Here is a 14907-nt window from a genome sequence, read left to right on the forward strand (position 1 = left end):
ACTCAGCTCAAACCAGCTCCTGCCTTCTACCACGCCTACCCTTTCTTTTTAGCAGTTCATTGGCTCTCTAAGTAAAGAGGGGGTGGGGTAGGGAGGCGGGGGCAGGAGGTGATTGACCAAGACAAAGAAGCACCTCCCCGCTCATTGCCCTCCTGAGTCCTCCCTGACTGAACAGCTGGAATGAGGAGTAGGGAGGGAAGCGAGGATTGGCTTAGAGTCAGCAGCAGGGTGTGTCCCATGCAGCACGCACCGGTGAAGCTTTTACCTGTCTAGGTAAGTCAGGAGGAGGTCAAAAGAAGAAACCAGTAGGAGACACAGCCTGAGAGGCAAGCCGTCTCCAGAGGCAAGCCGTCTCCATCTCTGCCCTCTGGAATAGAAGGGCGTTACTTTCTTGTCTTCAGACCCCAACCCAGAGAAGGTGAGTCAATCACTAACCAACTATTTCTTACTCTGCAGCAAGGGAAAAGATTTTAAGGGAAGGCAAAGCTATAGGGCTGTGCTGGGGAGTGCGGCAAGAGTGTCTGACACTTTACACCGGACCTGGGGGGTTTTCATCTCTGTTGATCAAATCTCTCCATCAGCCTGAGATTTTCCAGAATTGGAATATTTTTATGGAGGACCGGGGGACATCTCTCCCGTTTCTTTATTTTACTTACATAATCATATTGAACAAACAGAAGCCAGAGCCAGGCATGGTGGTATCCACCCATAAGATGGAGGATGGAAAGTTTGAAGCCAGGCTGCTGGGCAATACAGCAAGTTCCAGGCTAGTCTATCCTACCTGCAAAGACCTGACTCAAAAAACAAAAAAACAAAAAACAAACAAAAAAAACCAACCACCTTTGCCTAGAATTTGGAAATTTCCATCTCTATGGCACTAAGATGAAGTAGTGATTTCGAAAGGGATTGAGTGACTGGATAATTGGAGCACAGGGAGTCAAATGGGGGGGGGGGTGTCATGTGAGTGAGCCAGGTACCTTAGTTTTCCATTCCATTTGTGAAAGGAAATTCTCCATGGCTCAGTATCTACCTTTATTTAAATAAGGGGTGCAGTGTGTGTGTTAGTTGATAATGGCATACTCTGTGCAGATATGTGAAGTCTGAACCAAGCTAGATTATTTGCAAGGAGAATTGAGGCTTGGAAATGTGGAGCAAACTCCAACTCAAGCTAGCATTTTATCCTTGGAAAACCCATAAATATTCTAACTCTGATCAAATTTACTCAGGGTCTACTAGTTAAATCTCTGACTTTACCTGTTGATAGATGTAGACCTCCCCCCCCCAAAAAAAAGTTACTTGGCCATGCTGGGCCTCAGCCACATTTCATTTCACCTCAGCGTACCAAGTCTAGCCAGACTGCCACCTGGGTCGCAGGTCAGAAGGATGCGGGCGGCAGAGTCCTTAGGAGAATAGGCTTGGGTGGAGGCTCTACTCTGTGTTTCTTCAGATGTCCCTGTGGACACAAGAGTGCAGCTGAAGCACCTGTCTAAAGAAGCTGCCACAGAAGGGCTGTCACGGGAGCAAGTAAGCCCGCTACCATCAGCATGGGGGTCAGCACACAGCAGCTAACTTTACCTCTGGCCTTCTGCAGAGGAAGAGGAACATGGAAAGACATCAGCATGTAGCCCTAGATGACAGCATCGAGCTTCTGGTCCTGAATGCTGGAGCCTGAAGTGTTATCTTTCCCCGATTCCACAGAGCCAGCCCACTTCACTTGCTAGCATGGATGATAAACTCATCAGCAGGGGCCACAGGAGTCGCCGGCAATGTTTAACAAGGCTCTGCTATGCAGAGGGTATTTTTGCCAAGTCCCTCCCCACAAAAGCACTGGTAAAAGAGAGGCTTAACACTGTACGCATGGTACAGATTTTAGTCTTTTGGAGCTTTTGTTGGGGTTTCTGGGTGTTCTCCAGCCAGGGCTCACTCTGAGTCAGCAGCAAACCGAGCCCCTTACCTAAGAGCAGCTGTCCTGTGACTCTGGGATGAGTCCATAGGAAGGCGGGCTCGTAGGAGAGGATGGCAAGGAGGTCTGATTCACATAACCCAGAATGGCACTCCTCCACACCCACTGCTCCAGATGCCAGGGCTCTGCGTGCCATTTATTGACTCTCTTGCAAGGCTTGGCTAGTTTCTGAGTTGTAGTTAATATTTAATGCATCTTTGGTTAGGTGGCCCTGACTATAGGCTGTGCACATTTCTTAGCTTGTTTCCTTTTGCCCTTAAGTCTCCAAAAGAGGTCAAGGGTGAAAAGAAAAGAAACCCTTACCTTGACTGCTCTGCTTGTTTCTCAGGTTTCTTATCTGGCAGAAATGCCTAGGGTTTCGATTGCTGCCCTGACACAGCACACAAGTTTCAAGGTTATAAATTTGGTAGAAGGACACAATGCATCTAGGTTAGGCCAATCCAGGGGCAGAGAGTGAGAAGGTGGTGAGAAAAGAAAGATTTTTTTTTCTGCTCAGACTCCTTGTATCAGAAGACTAGGTGTGGAAATCCCCACTCACCCCGAGACTGGGTGGTGCCGACAGCATCCTTTGCAACTGCATCTGGTCAGAATAACCGACCAATCTGGAAATACAAAACTGAACCAGAGAATGCACAGACTTTAAGGCATGATATCGAAGACAAGGGGATCTGGGCTCTCAATAGCAGAGTGGCCCGTGATCCTTATTTAAGTATGCTGGCATCTAGTCGATGTCTTGAGATGTCCTTTGTGGGTGTGAGTCATTCCTACTTAGGAATTTTGGAAAGTTGCCAGTTTTCTCAGACGTGAAATGAATACAATACAACCAGATTCTACTGAAGATCTTATTAGCAAATCCGAGAGCACTTTGTAGCCATAGCATGCAGAGAGTGTGAAGCAGAGCTATGCCCACTGTCTGAGATCTCTTCAGTTGCTTCTGGCTTAGAAGTGAGAGATCAGTGATCTTCCCGGGAGGAACGAGAAGCCAGCAACCCACAGTACAGCCCAAAGCACACATGAAGGAACAAAGGTAGTCATTTCTCTCTGAAAGTAAGAGGCCAGCGCCTCACCCACTGGAGGGAATATTACATTAATTGTAGTGAGTCACCTTCAAGATGTATTACTCCGGTTGTACATGGAATATTGAAGCCAAAAAATAGTCCCTTGAATCCACACTGACACCTTGAAAATGATGTTTTTCTCTTATGCAGTGTTAGGCCCCTAATGCCTATTAGGTGCACACAAATGCTAATCTAAACAAACGTTCCCCAGATTCCTTTTAGTGGCTGACTATACAGGAAATAAAGTGGTATGAAGTCTCCAAGTAGCTCACCCAGTAGTCTGATGATTGGCTTTCTCAGACTTCGCTCTTTATTAAGTTAGCTCTTTGACAACTTCATGCATGTATGTAATTCATTCTGCTCACTCTCTCCCACATCCTTACTGTCCTCCTACCCCGTCACCCTTTCCTCCCGTCTACCTGTTCCTTTCCCAGATTCCTGACTTGAGACTTTGTTATGGGGTCCATTTAGTTTATCCAGGGCCATCTTTGTGACCAGTGGTGAGGTCACCGGGGGGTACATTGAAGTCACATTCCCCCTTTTCCTGAATCTATCCCTAAGAAGTAGTTCAGCAGTTGGGGGGGGGGCTCTCTGGGTCCCTCCCCCATCCTTCCTTGGCTGCTGGTGGGTGATTCTTGTGCAGATCCGGTGCAGTCTCGAGAAGCTGAGAGCTCACGATGACAGTGGGTGTGCCCTGCCTAGACTATGACATTTCTGAGCTCTCCCCGACCCCACTGCCCCTTCTGGCTCTTTAGTCTTTCTATCTGCTCTTCTGCTGTGTCCCCTGAGCCTTGGCGAGGGCAGTATAGGACTGAGAACTCAGCCATTTTCGCCTCAGACCCTATGTACAGACGACAGTTTCTCGGACAGCAGTTTTGAGTGGCCTTAACCTTGCAGAGGGAAGGAATGGGTTAGCACTCTGAACCAATGAAGTGTGTGGCTGGGGTGAGCGCACCTAGTGTGGAGGCTTCTTGAGTTTCTGTTTCTTTGGGTTGGGGATATTGAGGAACTGACCTCTTGCAGAAATCCTAGAGCTACCTCACCCCATGTTCATTATCATAGGGCTTCATTATTGTCCCTTCCGTCCTGGGCCGTCCTTATCGCTTGAGAGGCTCTGAACTCATGTGTCTGGTTCAGAACCCTGCCTTTTCTTTCCCTGGTGTTTTGCTCACCCTTCCCTGATTTATTTAATGGTCTCTCCTAAGCAAGAGGGGAGCCCTGTGAGGCCTTAGGCTTGCCAGCACAGCCAGGGTGTAAGACAGATTCACCTAACCTAGCCCAAACCTCACACTGGCACTGGAGCAACTGTTAGCAGATGAATATGTATGTACCCTGGCGTCTAAGCTCCAGGTCCCCATATCTCAATATTGTCCCAGGACTGTTTACCTTCTATGAGGAGAGTAGCAGAAATGATTTAAAATATAGAACAGTGTTACAGGCAGAAAATGAATTTGAATCACATAAAATCTATCTCTCCCCTATGTTTAGAATTCTTCTAAACTTTCATTTTCCATGAAGAGATTTACTCTTGACCTGCCCAGCTCTCGTGGGCTATTTCCCACAACCAGATGTGAAAATCCTTGGGAAGCTCAATAGCAGCAATGAAGTTGGTTTTGGTTGGTTGGTTGGTTTGCTTTGTAGCTATTACTGCTTCTGAAATGAACTTGAAATATTACACCACACACACACTCACACACACTGAAAGAAGCTAAACTAGACATCTTTCTTGTTCATCTGATGTAGTCTAAGGAACTTCACTGGGAATGTAAACAATGGCAGGACACAAGTTTTACTCAGGGGAAACAGGACGGCTCTCAGCCGCTACAGGTGCCATGCTCAGATGGCCCAGGGCAGAAAGATGACCTGAGCCTTATTGGTGGCATGTCTTGTTTATGATATTATTAACAATGACTGCAACTGACATTATTGGGCATATCCTATACAGTGTGTTCTACATAGGCTATTCCACTGTACCGTGGTCTCATAATAACTTTAAGAAGTATGTTGTGAAGGGCCTGGAGTCTCCCATCTGGACAGAAACCCTTCTCTTCAAAACCCTCTATCTTGCTCCCTGTGCTTGGGTTTAATTTGGTGTGAGATGCATCTTGTCTGATTTTTGGTACTTACCTATTAAATTCACTGGATGGTTATCTGCTACCAATGGAGCTTTGTGTGCTGACTGGCCACTCATTTAATCCTTACATTAGCCATAGTTAACAAACAATTTGCCTCAAATCAAATACCTAAGTGGCTCAACTGGAATTTGAACCCAGAACCCAAATTCTCAACCGTGTAATATGTATTGGGTGGGGTAATGAAAATATAAGTTAAACTCCTTGCTTCATAATGGAAGGAAGCAACTAAGAGAAAGACTAGAACCTCTTGTCTGACTGGCCTGCCCTCTGCTCCCTGAATCCATCTTTCTGCTTGCGTTTGAGCCAGCTTATGTGTCCCTCCATGCAAACTGGAGGTGGAGTTCAGACATGGCCGGTCCACAGCCCCCTTCCAGCTCCCTGCTTCCTTGGTATCTTGCCATCATAGAACCCCAGGGCCTGAACAGAGCTTTGCAGAAGCCTCAGCTCACACGTGGCTTTGATTGTTCTCTTTTCAGGCCCAGCTTGGGACATTCTTCACTTCCATTCACTTCCCCTCTGGGAGCCCCTTTCACCACCCCTGCGCCTTGCTTCAGGCGATGCCCAAGAGGGAGCTTTGGCCAGCAGGGCTGTGCTCAGAACCTGTGACCCACATCGGCAGCTGTGGCGACATGATGAGCACCACCTCCACCCACTCTGGATCTGTATGTACTCTCTCCCTCTCACAGCCTGGTCTGCTCTGCACACTGGCCCTGCCCCGCCCCGCCCCACCCTGCCCCGCCCTACCCGGCTGGGCCACCCACTGTCACTCAGCGCACCTTCTCTTTCATCTTCTTCACCAGGGAGTGAATCACTGGATTCCTGTCTCTGAGTCACATCTTCTTCTGTAGAGAACTGGGTGGGACAGCCTCAGAGCAATAGGATCGATACCTACCCATTCCCATTTTCATTAGATCAAAGAGCTTAGGTGGAGAAAAGGAGCAGACTCTTAAGTCGGGCTGGAAACTGGAGGGTAGATCTTTGTAGCACACAGACTTTTATAATTCTCAGTGATGCCCAGGCATAGTGGTGAACACCTTTAATCCCAGCACTCAGGAGGCAGAGGCAGGTGGATCTCTGTAAGTTTGAGGCTAGCCTGGTCTACAGGTCAAGTTCCAATATAGCCAAAGTGCATAGTGAGACCAGTCTTAGTGGAGGGAGATGTGAGGGTTCACCGCAATGAATAGCATGGCTTCAGTTTCCCACAAAAGTCAAAGAGAACAGAGTAGAGCCCTTATGAAAGCAAACACGTCCAGATTCTTTACTTAGAAGCCATACTACCTTGGCATATCACCAATTTCTCTAAGCTTCTGTCTCTTCAGTTTGGGAGCTGTCTGTCTGTTTGTTTGTGGTTTGAGACAGGGTCTAACTATGTTGCTCTGGCTAGCCTGGCACTCACTGTGTCTACCTGGCTGACCTTCAACTCACCGAGATCCACCTGCCTCTGATTCCCAAGGGCTGAAATTAAAGGTGTATACCACCACTCAGGCAAGTCTCCTCAGTTTCAAAATAGGGAAAATATTAACACCCAGTGATGATAGTTTTCGAGGGAGTAATAAGATGTGTGTGATGTCTGACTTAACCTGGGGAGGCTCGATAGGGCACAAACAGACCGAAGACATGGTCCTAATATGGAGCTTATTTACAGGAGCATGTGCGACTCTCAGGCTTTGCCAAAAAGCCACCAGCATGGGTGACAGCTCAAAATCTGTTTCTTGTAGCTCCCTGACCAACTTGCAAAGAGTCAGTCTCCCTCTCTCTTTTTTTCTCCCCCCTCTCTCTCCCTCCCTCTTTCTGTGTCTCTGTCTCTGTGTCCCCGCCTCTCTCTGTCTCTCTTGCTCTACACACACACACACACACACACACACACACACACACACACATCTGTTTACTGACTACATAACCTTGAGGAGGGGCTATGTGAACCTTGTGACTTTCTGAGATCCCTGAGCAATCTAAGTTTTATCAGTTGAGTCTTAGAAGTTCCCCCCAAAAGGGAGTGTCTGGGGCTAAAGGACAGCAGCTAAGCAGCATAAAAGAAAATCTAGAAAGCTAGGCTGCGGCCCAGTGTGTCCATCCCCAGTGCCTTATGAAGTAAGAAAAAGGAAAACAAGAAGCTATTCTTACTGAGTCTGTTGACACACATCCAGTCTCAGCACATAGAAAGCTAAGGTGGGGAGACAACATATTATCAGCCAGGCTGGACTGTACACTGAAACCTAAATAAACAGAGTTCACGAGATGTCTCAGGAGATAAAGATGGAGTCCTGTTCTCAGAATCCACAGGGCACAAGGGCACTAACTCCTTCTGATCTCTACACATACAGTAGCACACACATGCCCACAAATAGACATGTACAAAGTAATCAAGATTTCTAAACAGTATAAGAAATAAAGTCCCTATGTAGAAAATAAATGGCCCTCTCTGAACAAAAAACAGAAATGTCCAAAATCAATGCTTAACTGTTTGTGAGGGCATGGAAGAAGCTATTCTTTTTCTGGACCTGAGATTAAATTTGGGGTGTTATAAGGTTGGAGTAAAGGAGGAAGTGTGCCTTACATCCAAATGTAAGCATTCCTTTGCTGCTCGTCATTCTTACACACAGTGTAAGGCTGAGTGAAGAGCTCAGACTTTACTGTTTTGTGTCCTGAAGAGTATCTGAGAATGTAGCCTGTGGCTGAGGGGTACAGCTGGGAATAGGTGGGGACAGTGCTTGCTCTGCATGCACAAAGGCCTGGGTTAGATCCCGGACACACACAAAACCTAGTTAAATACCAGATGGAGGGAATCAAATCAGAAATTCAAGGTCAGCCTTGGCTACTGAGCAAGTTCAGGCCAGCCTAGGTTACAGGAGATGCTGTCTCAGGAAAGAAAGGAGAGGGAGACAAGAAAGGAAAAGACAATCCGAGGTTTATGACAGGTTTCTACCAAACGTTAATGTTTAATCTAGTTAATGGGTTTATGGGTTGTTCGTTTGCTTTGGAGATAGAGTATTCATGGAGCTCAGCTGTGCCCACCACACCTGGACGCCTAGATAATAAGTTTTGATATATAAACAGGGAGCAGAAAAGCCAATGCATGCACATATAAATCCAAAGTGCTTGCAGGATATGCACATCTTCCCTTTGACATGAGAGGTTGGGGACACAGAGACATCATCCTGTTTCTGACTGGAAGACACCAGTAAGAATAGTCACGCCCCATTGGCTTGTCTGTGAAGGAGAGATGCAGAGGGCAGTGTTGAAGATCTTTTAATGACAAGAGCTGTCTGGGGGGACTCTCCCTTGTGCAGGCATCTGGCAGATGACTTATGGGGCCGGCCCGACTGGAAGGGTTGTTTCACCGCCTCTTCCCAGCTCCCCAGGAGAGTTTAGGGCTGTCTGGCAACCTTCGCCAGCAATCTTAGGGGGTCTGCATCATCAGTCACAGTTCTGAAGCATCACAGACATTATGACAAGGAATGGAAGTGCCCAGCAAAAGCTCAGGCCAAATGCCATGTATCCCCATGGCTCCTTTTGGGATGCGCGTAGCTGCTGTTGGCACTGGCCTGCCTGCCAGGTAATAGATGAGAGGAGGCAGAAGTGCGTTGAAAAGTTAAAGGAGCTACCAGATACCAGCCAAGTTTTAGCCGTGCTGTTGGCCCTTACAATTCAGGGTTAGATGGAAGACATACTTCTTGAAATAGTAAGGTCACATAGGACTAGAACGAAAACCTGGGGCCCGCTTCTGATCTGTGCCCCCAAATAGTCTACCCACTCAGGACTAAGCAACAGAAAAGTGCCCTTGCCGCCTGCCTAGCCTTCCGAACTGAGTCCTGGTGGGCTTCAGCCTGCCAGTTCTCCTAGGTGCCTACTGTTGCAGGAAGCAGCTTCAGAGGTTGGCAGAGCAGAGCCAGGGAAAGCTTGCCAGCTTCCCCCCCCCCCCCCCCCCCCCGCAGCAGGGTGAGTCTCAGCGCCCCCATCCCCACCCCCAACCTCATAGCTCCTTCTTCCAGCAGAGTGACAGCAGCTACGACTTCCTGTCAGCTGAAGAGAAGGAGTGTCTGCTCTTCCTGGAGAAGACCATTGGCTCCCTGGAGGCCGAGGCTGACAGTGGGCTCTCCACAGACGAGTCAGAGCCAGCCACCAGTCCTCGGAGTTTCCGAGCCCCACCAACCGCCACCCAACAGGCTCCCCAGGGTAAGAGTCTGTCAGGGATGCAACCCTCAGAAGCCCTGAGTCTCCTAAACACTTCCCACCTTGCTTGTCCTCTGGGACAAGTTCCCAGGCAGAAAAGGGAGCCCTGTGCTCTCCTAGCCAGATTCAAGCTAGAGGAAAAGAGGCTTCCTGAGAAGCCAGCTTCCTGTGGTTTTATGTGAAGTAACAGAGGCCTAGGAAGGAAAGGAGTTTGCCTAGCTCCCTTCCAGTCAGGGATGAACTTAAAAAGAGATAGGCTACCTCATGTAGGGAGGAGTCAGGGAGGCCTAAGCAGTTGGCCCAGGAGACAATGAGTCAGCATGGCAGCTAATCTAGGTGAAACAGAGAACAAGACTGTGGGAGATAAGAGAGCTGTTCAGTGGTGTGTGGTACCTTGAGGCCCCTGTAAAAAGATAGCAGAAAGCCCGCAGAGTTCCAACTCAGTAAAAGAGCATGGGGTGGCACACAAGTGTGTGAGAATGTGTTCTGGGGTAAACAGAAAGCACTGCTACTCTGGATGTCAGACTGGTATTGCTTGCTAATTCAGTACATACTTATTAACATGGCCTTGCCCCGCCCACATCTAGACAGAGTAGAAATGGAAACTTCATTGTGCCCTGAAGCTAATTCACTGGGCCCAGCGGGCCTCACATACCTTCCAAGATCACTAGGCAAGATACTGTGTCAGTCACTGGTACAGGTCACTGGCTATCACAGAAACATCAGGCTCTCCTAGGAATTGACAGTAAAAGGCCAAAGCTCATCAGGTTTAGATCAGGCACTGCCATGGCTCTGTGACCTGGGAGCCATGATAGCTACAAAGAACATCTTAACGTCTCTCCCTGACTTTGGTGCAGGAACAGAGGCCTAAGTCAAGGATTGGAAGCAACTCAGAAGTGATGTCTTCCAACCACTATGAAAAACCAATTCTCAGTCAAAAAGAACCTGCCATCCTTTATCCACTGGTCTATGTGACCCCCAGAAATCAGAGCTGCCCTGTTTAAAGCAGACCAGCAGACCGCAGTTGGGGAAGAGAGCTGGGGAAGGATTGCTTTCTGCTCGAGCAGCATTTTCAGTCTGTTTACTCCTTCTTTATGTTCTCCTTAATCCCCACAGGAAAGCCAGAGGCCACAGACATTCAGCAGGTGCCCGTGCCAAAGAAAGTAGCCCAGTCCTCCGGTCCTCCCGAGTCTCACAGCCTGGGTCTCAGGGCTGGTTCCTACAGCCTTCCCAGAAACCTTCATCTTGGCAGAAGCCAGAACCTCAGGGAAAGCGCCACCCAGACTAACAGCCCCGTCCCTGAAGCATCTGAGGTGTTCTTAGAGGAGCCTGAGAAAGGGCAGAGCAGCCAGGGCGCTAAGGCTAAGGCCATCCAGCCACCAGCCCCATCCCAGAAGGGTACCCTTGACCTGAACACAGTTCTCATACCCCCGCCAGAAGCATTCCAGGACATTAGATCAAAGGAAAGTGGGGAAGAGAACCCACCTAAAAAGCCAGGAGAACAGACACACACACCACGGGTCCACTCTCTGGAGAGAAGTCCACCCTCCCAGAAGAAAGTAGAAATGTCTTCTGAGACCGTGTCCCATAAAGCCACTGAGAAAGGCTGGACAGAAGGGCCGCAGCAACCACAGCAGCCTCCGGCCCAGTCATCTCAGCCCACGAAAGCTGAGGAACCTTCCCTACCTTCAGGGGCCAAGCCAAACATCCAGCAGGCTCCCCTCACAGCCTCAAAAGCCCGTAGGCTGCCACCTAATATCATCCTGAAGAGCAGCCGAAGCAGTTTCCACAACCATCCCCAGAACTGGCTGTCGAATCACACTGACGCTACAGATTCTGTCTCTTCTTTGCAAGAACAAAGGAAAGCCCGCAGAGAGGCTCTGGAAAAGCTAGGGCTGCCCCAAGACCAAGATGATCCCAGTCTGCTTGTAAATAAACATACCAGTACCCTCAAAGTCAGGGAGGCTCAGGCCCAGACTCCTTCCCAGGCCCGAGCTCCTGCTCAGCCAGCATCTCCAGCTCTGGTCTCAGGAACTGCTTCTGCAGCAGGGAAAGCGTCCCCGATGAAGGCTGTCGCTCCTGTGGACTCTCTCAGCAAGGGTTGGATTCCTACCCAGGAAACCCCTCCAGGAAAGGTTGCAGCAGCCAAGTCTATGCCCATTCCTATCCCTAAGGCCTCAAAGGAGAACAGTTCCCGGACACAGCCCAAGCCTGACCCACGGCTGACCCTCCAGGAAAGTAGCATTCCTGGCCTGAGACAGATGAACTTCAAGTCCAATACTCTGGAGCGGTCAGGCGTAGGGCTGAGCAGCTATCTCTCAGCAGCTGAGAAAAAAGACCCCAGCTGCCAAACTAGCACATCCCTGGGAAAGAGCCCCTTCTTGGACAAGGTTTCACCCAGTGTCTTTCGTAATTCCCGGCCCCGGCCTGCCTCTTTGGGCATGGAAAAGGATTTTGCAGGAATCCAGGGGGGCAAGCTGGTTGGTCCGGAGCAGGACCAGTGCTCCCAGCAGCCATCCTTCAAAGGACAGAGTCATGACAAGCTTCCTCGACCCCCCTGTGTCAGTGTCAAGATCTCCCCAAAGGGCATTCCTGATGGGCACAGGAGGGAAGCTCTGAAGAAGCTGGGACTGCTGAAGGAGTAGCGTAGGCATGTCATTGCCCATGCCAACCTGCCAGAAGAGACTGGCTCTACCTGGAGCCTTTGCAGCCTCACAGCTCAGAGCTGGCTTCCTTCCTGTCTGAGGTGAAGAAGGAAGAGGCTTGAGGCCAAGGATGTGTCTGTACTCAGGCAATTGTGCTATTGAGTACATGCACAGATCATTCTGAAGCTTAGACTCACAGAAGGAATGAGAGAGAGAGAGAGAGAGAGAGAGAGAGAGAGAGAGAGAGAGAGAGAGAGATGGGGGGGCTTACATATCACTGACACTATTTATATAACACAAGGAGTCCTGTTCAGAACTCTGTTCTTAGTTGAGATTTACAAGTGCAAAGTTCAGCCTGTCTGAGAACTGAGTTGAGCAGAGTGGCCAAACCTGAGAAGCAAAGTCAGACGACACAAAGAACTCAGAAGCAACTTAAAAAGATGAATTACACAGAGTGCGGGACTATGGTGGCATGAAATATGGGCTGAGTTTCTGCAGTAAATAGAGTTTCTGCAGTTTCTGGAGACTGGGTTGTATTTGCTGTGCGCCTCTCTCAGGGTCTTCCAGACATATCCTGAGGCCAAGGGGATCTGGTTTGGTGTCTTTACCCACTGCCTTCCCTATCATTTCTTGTAGGCTAGGACATGTGCCTGTCTCTAGACCTCAAAGCCCATTCATTGATAGCAGGGGGCCACTCCCTGGTCTGAGAAAGCTGAATACAGGGCCACACACTCCTCCATTTCTACCTGGAAGGATTCTTGTCGTCAGCTTGAAGAATACATTAATAAACTGTGCCATGGCCCATGATTCTGGAGTCCTTGTTCTTCCTGCTTTCTGTCTCCCTGGCTGGTTTCAGGGCAAGTCAGCACTGAGCGGGAAGGCCAGCCCTGCAGCTTTATAAACACACAAAGTCATTTCCAAACTTTTCCCTGCTGTTCAAAAGTGTTCAGGTTTCCTGGGGGCTAGAGAGGGGGCTCCATGGTTAAGAGCTTTCAGAGGACCCAAGTTCAATTCTGAGCACCTACCCACAACTGCCTATAACTCCAGTTCTAAATCCAGAGGATCCAACACTCTCTTCTGGCCTCAAAAGACTTCTGAACTTGTGTACACATACACACATACACAACTAAAAAAAATAGTCTTTTTTTTAAAAAAGAAAGTGTTCGGGTTTTCTCAGTTCTGATGACGAAAACCCAACACATACACATGTTATTGGAACTTAGAGAGATCTTAAAGCTCCCTGCTTTAAGATCACCTGCAGCCACCAGAAAAGGAGGTGCTACATCAGTACACCTGCCATTTAGTAACAGCTAAAGCTGAAACCAGGACAAAAAATATACATATGATACAGCTCACCTAATAGAGTTGTCAGGTCGGTCAGGTTGCTACTCAGTCGTGCCACCACTGCATTCCTAGTCAATGTTCTTGTACACAGCACTTCAGACATCCATTGTCACTATAATAAGATACCCAGCCTTAGAATCTTCAGAGTTCTAAAGCACCTTCCAAAGCACTGAGTGAACTATTGGGAATAATATGTGATGGCGTTGATCCTTTTTCTTTAACAAGGGTGTATATCGTAACTCTTAGTAATTCAGAACAATTCTTCCTCCAAATACTCCAACAAGTTCTATATGTCTTGAGTGACTTGGATAAGTCTTGTGGCCTCAATGACCAAGCATGGCCAGACGTGACTCTAATTTCCTTTCAGTACTATATGCTATGATAGCTGTGTGCCAGCAGTTATGGAGATGCCCAAGAGGAGCAGGTAAGCAACTGCTGTGTAAAGATGCTCTTTAGGTCCTCCGTTCATCTCTGCTTTGTGTCCTTAGGGACCCATTGCTGTCAAAAATCAAAACTATCAACAATGAGACGGTTAGGATTATGGGTTATGCATGACTCCACCCCATCATGGTATGTGGGGTATGGGTGTGGCAGTTTCTGTGTACACTCTTGACACACCCCCACATACTCACACACCCAAAATGTCTGCTACCTGTTTCCCAGCCCCAGGTGAAGACCTGATCTCTCAGAGCTGGTGGGGACTCCCACATTGGCCAAGCTCCATTATTACAGCCTCTCAAAGCACACAAGGCCAATTCTAGATGACTGACTTGGCTGGCTCTATTGGGTGCTATTTTCTATGTGTATTTCAAGACGCAAGTTGGTTCCCTATTCTTTGCATGATTAACAGAGAACTCTGAATAAAACCTCAGTTAGTACTGAGGCTCTGAGAGTCTAAGAGCAACACAAGAGTAGCCTTGTGTTAAGTCAGAAGTGCCACCGGCTACATCTCCATCCATGAGAAAGGAAAGCTCTCAGTCATCTAAGTCACTCACAGCCTGTGCCTGCCTCTCTGTATCTTCAGCAGTGTCTTGCTCCTCCCCATCCCCTAAAGGGCATCTTTACACAGCAGTGTGGATGGCACCTTTCTGTTGTAGCTGAAGATCCACGTTTCCCATATGTTTGTCCTTCTGAGAATAATCTGCTTTAAAAAGTTGAGGAGAGCAGAAAGCAAATGTTCACCACACCAGTATGAGGATATGAGTTCAGTCCCCTGCAAACATATTTAAAAAAATACAAAAATGAAAAAAAAAAAAAAACTAGGCGTGGTAGCACATGCTTAAAATCTCAGTTCTCTGGGGAGACAGAGCCAGAGGACGATTTCTGGAGCTTTCTGGGTGATGCTGTCTCAAAAACCAAGGTGGAATCCTTCATGTGTACATTCATTCATTCATTCATTCATTCATTCATGTTCTTTCTTTCTCTCTCTCTCTCTCTCTCTCTCTCTCTCTCTCTCTCTCTCTCTCTCTCTGTGTGTGTGTGTGTGTGTGTGTGTGTGTCTATACTATTTTCTTTATTTACATTTCAAATGTTATACCCTTTCCTAGTTTCCCCTCTGAAAATCCCCTATCCCATACCTCTTAACCCTG

The 14907-nt window shown here is 48.2% G+C and overlaps 1 protein-coding gene across 1 annotated transcript; it reads left to right on the plus strand.

Moving 5' to 3' along the window:
* The first annotated feature begins 232 nt into the window (after positions 1 to 232).
* Positions 233 to 12737, plus strand: C5H1orf116 (chromosome 5 C1orf116 homolog). Its single transcript, XM_021199421.2, has 4 exons — positions 233 to 418; positions 5633 to 5818; positions 9152 to 9332; positions 10446 to 12737. The coding sequence occupies exons 2-4, from the start codon at positions 5714 to 5716 to the stop codon at positions 11972 to 11974; spliced, it is 1815 nt and encodes a 604-aa protein (XP_021055080.1). The 5' UTR covers positions 233 to 418; positions 5633 to 5713; the 3' UTR covers positions 11975 to 12737.
* Positions 12738 to 14907: the final 2170 nt, after the last annotated feature.

The sequence above is a fragment of the Mus pahari genome, chromosome 5 (assembly GCF_900095145.1).
Source record: "Mus pahari chromosome 5, PAHARI_EIJ_v1.1, whole genome shotgun sequence".
Taxonomy (NCBI): domain Eukaryota; kingdom Metazoa; phylum Chordata; class Mammalia; order Rodentia; family Muridae; genus Mus; species Mus pahari.

Coding starts and splice junctions, on each gene's coding strand:
- C5H1orf116 (XM_021199421.2), top strand. CDS start 5,714: ATGCCCAAGAGGGAGCTTTGGCCAGCAGGGCTGTGCTCAGAACCTGTG. Junction 5,819..9,151: donor CCTCCACCCACTCTGGATCT/GTATGTACTCTC, acceptor TTCTTCCAGCAG/AGTGACAGCAGCTACGACTT. Junction 9,333..10,445: donor CACCCAACAGGCTCCCCAGG/GTAAGAGTCTGT, acceptor TAATCCCCACAG/GAAAGCCAGAGGCCACAGAC.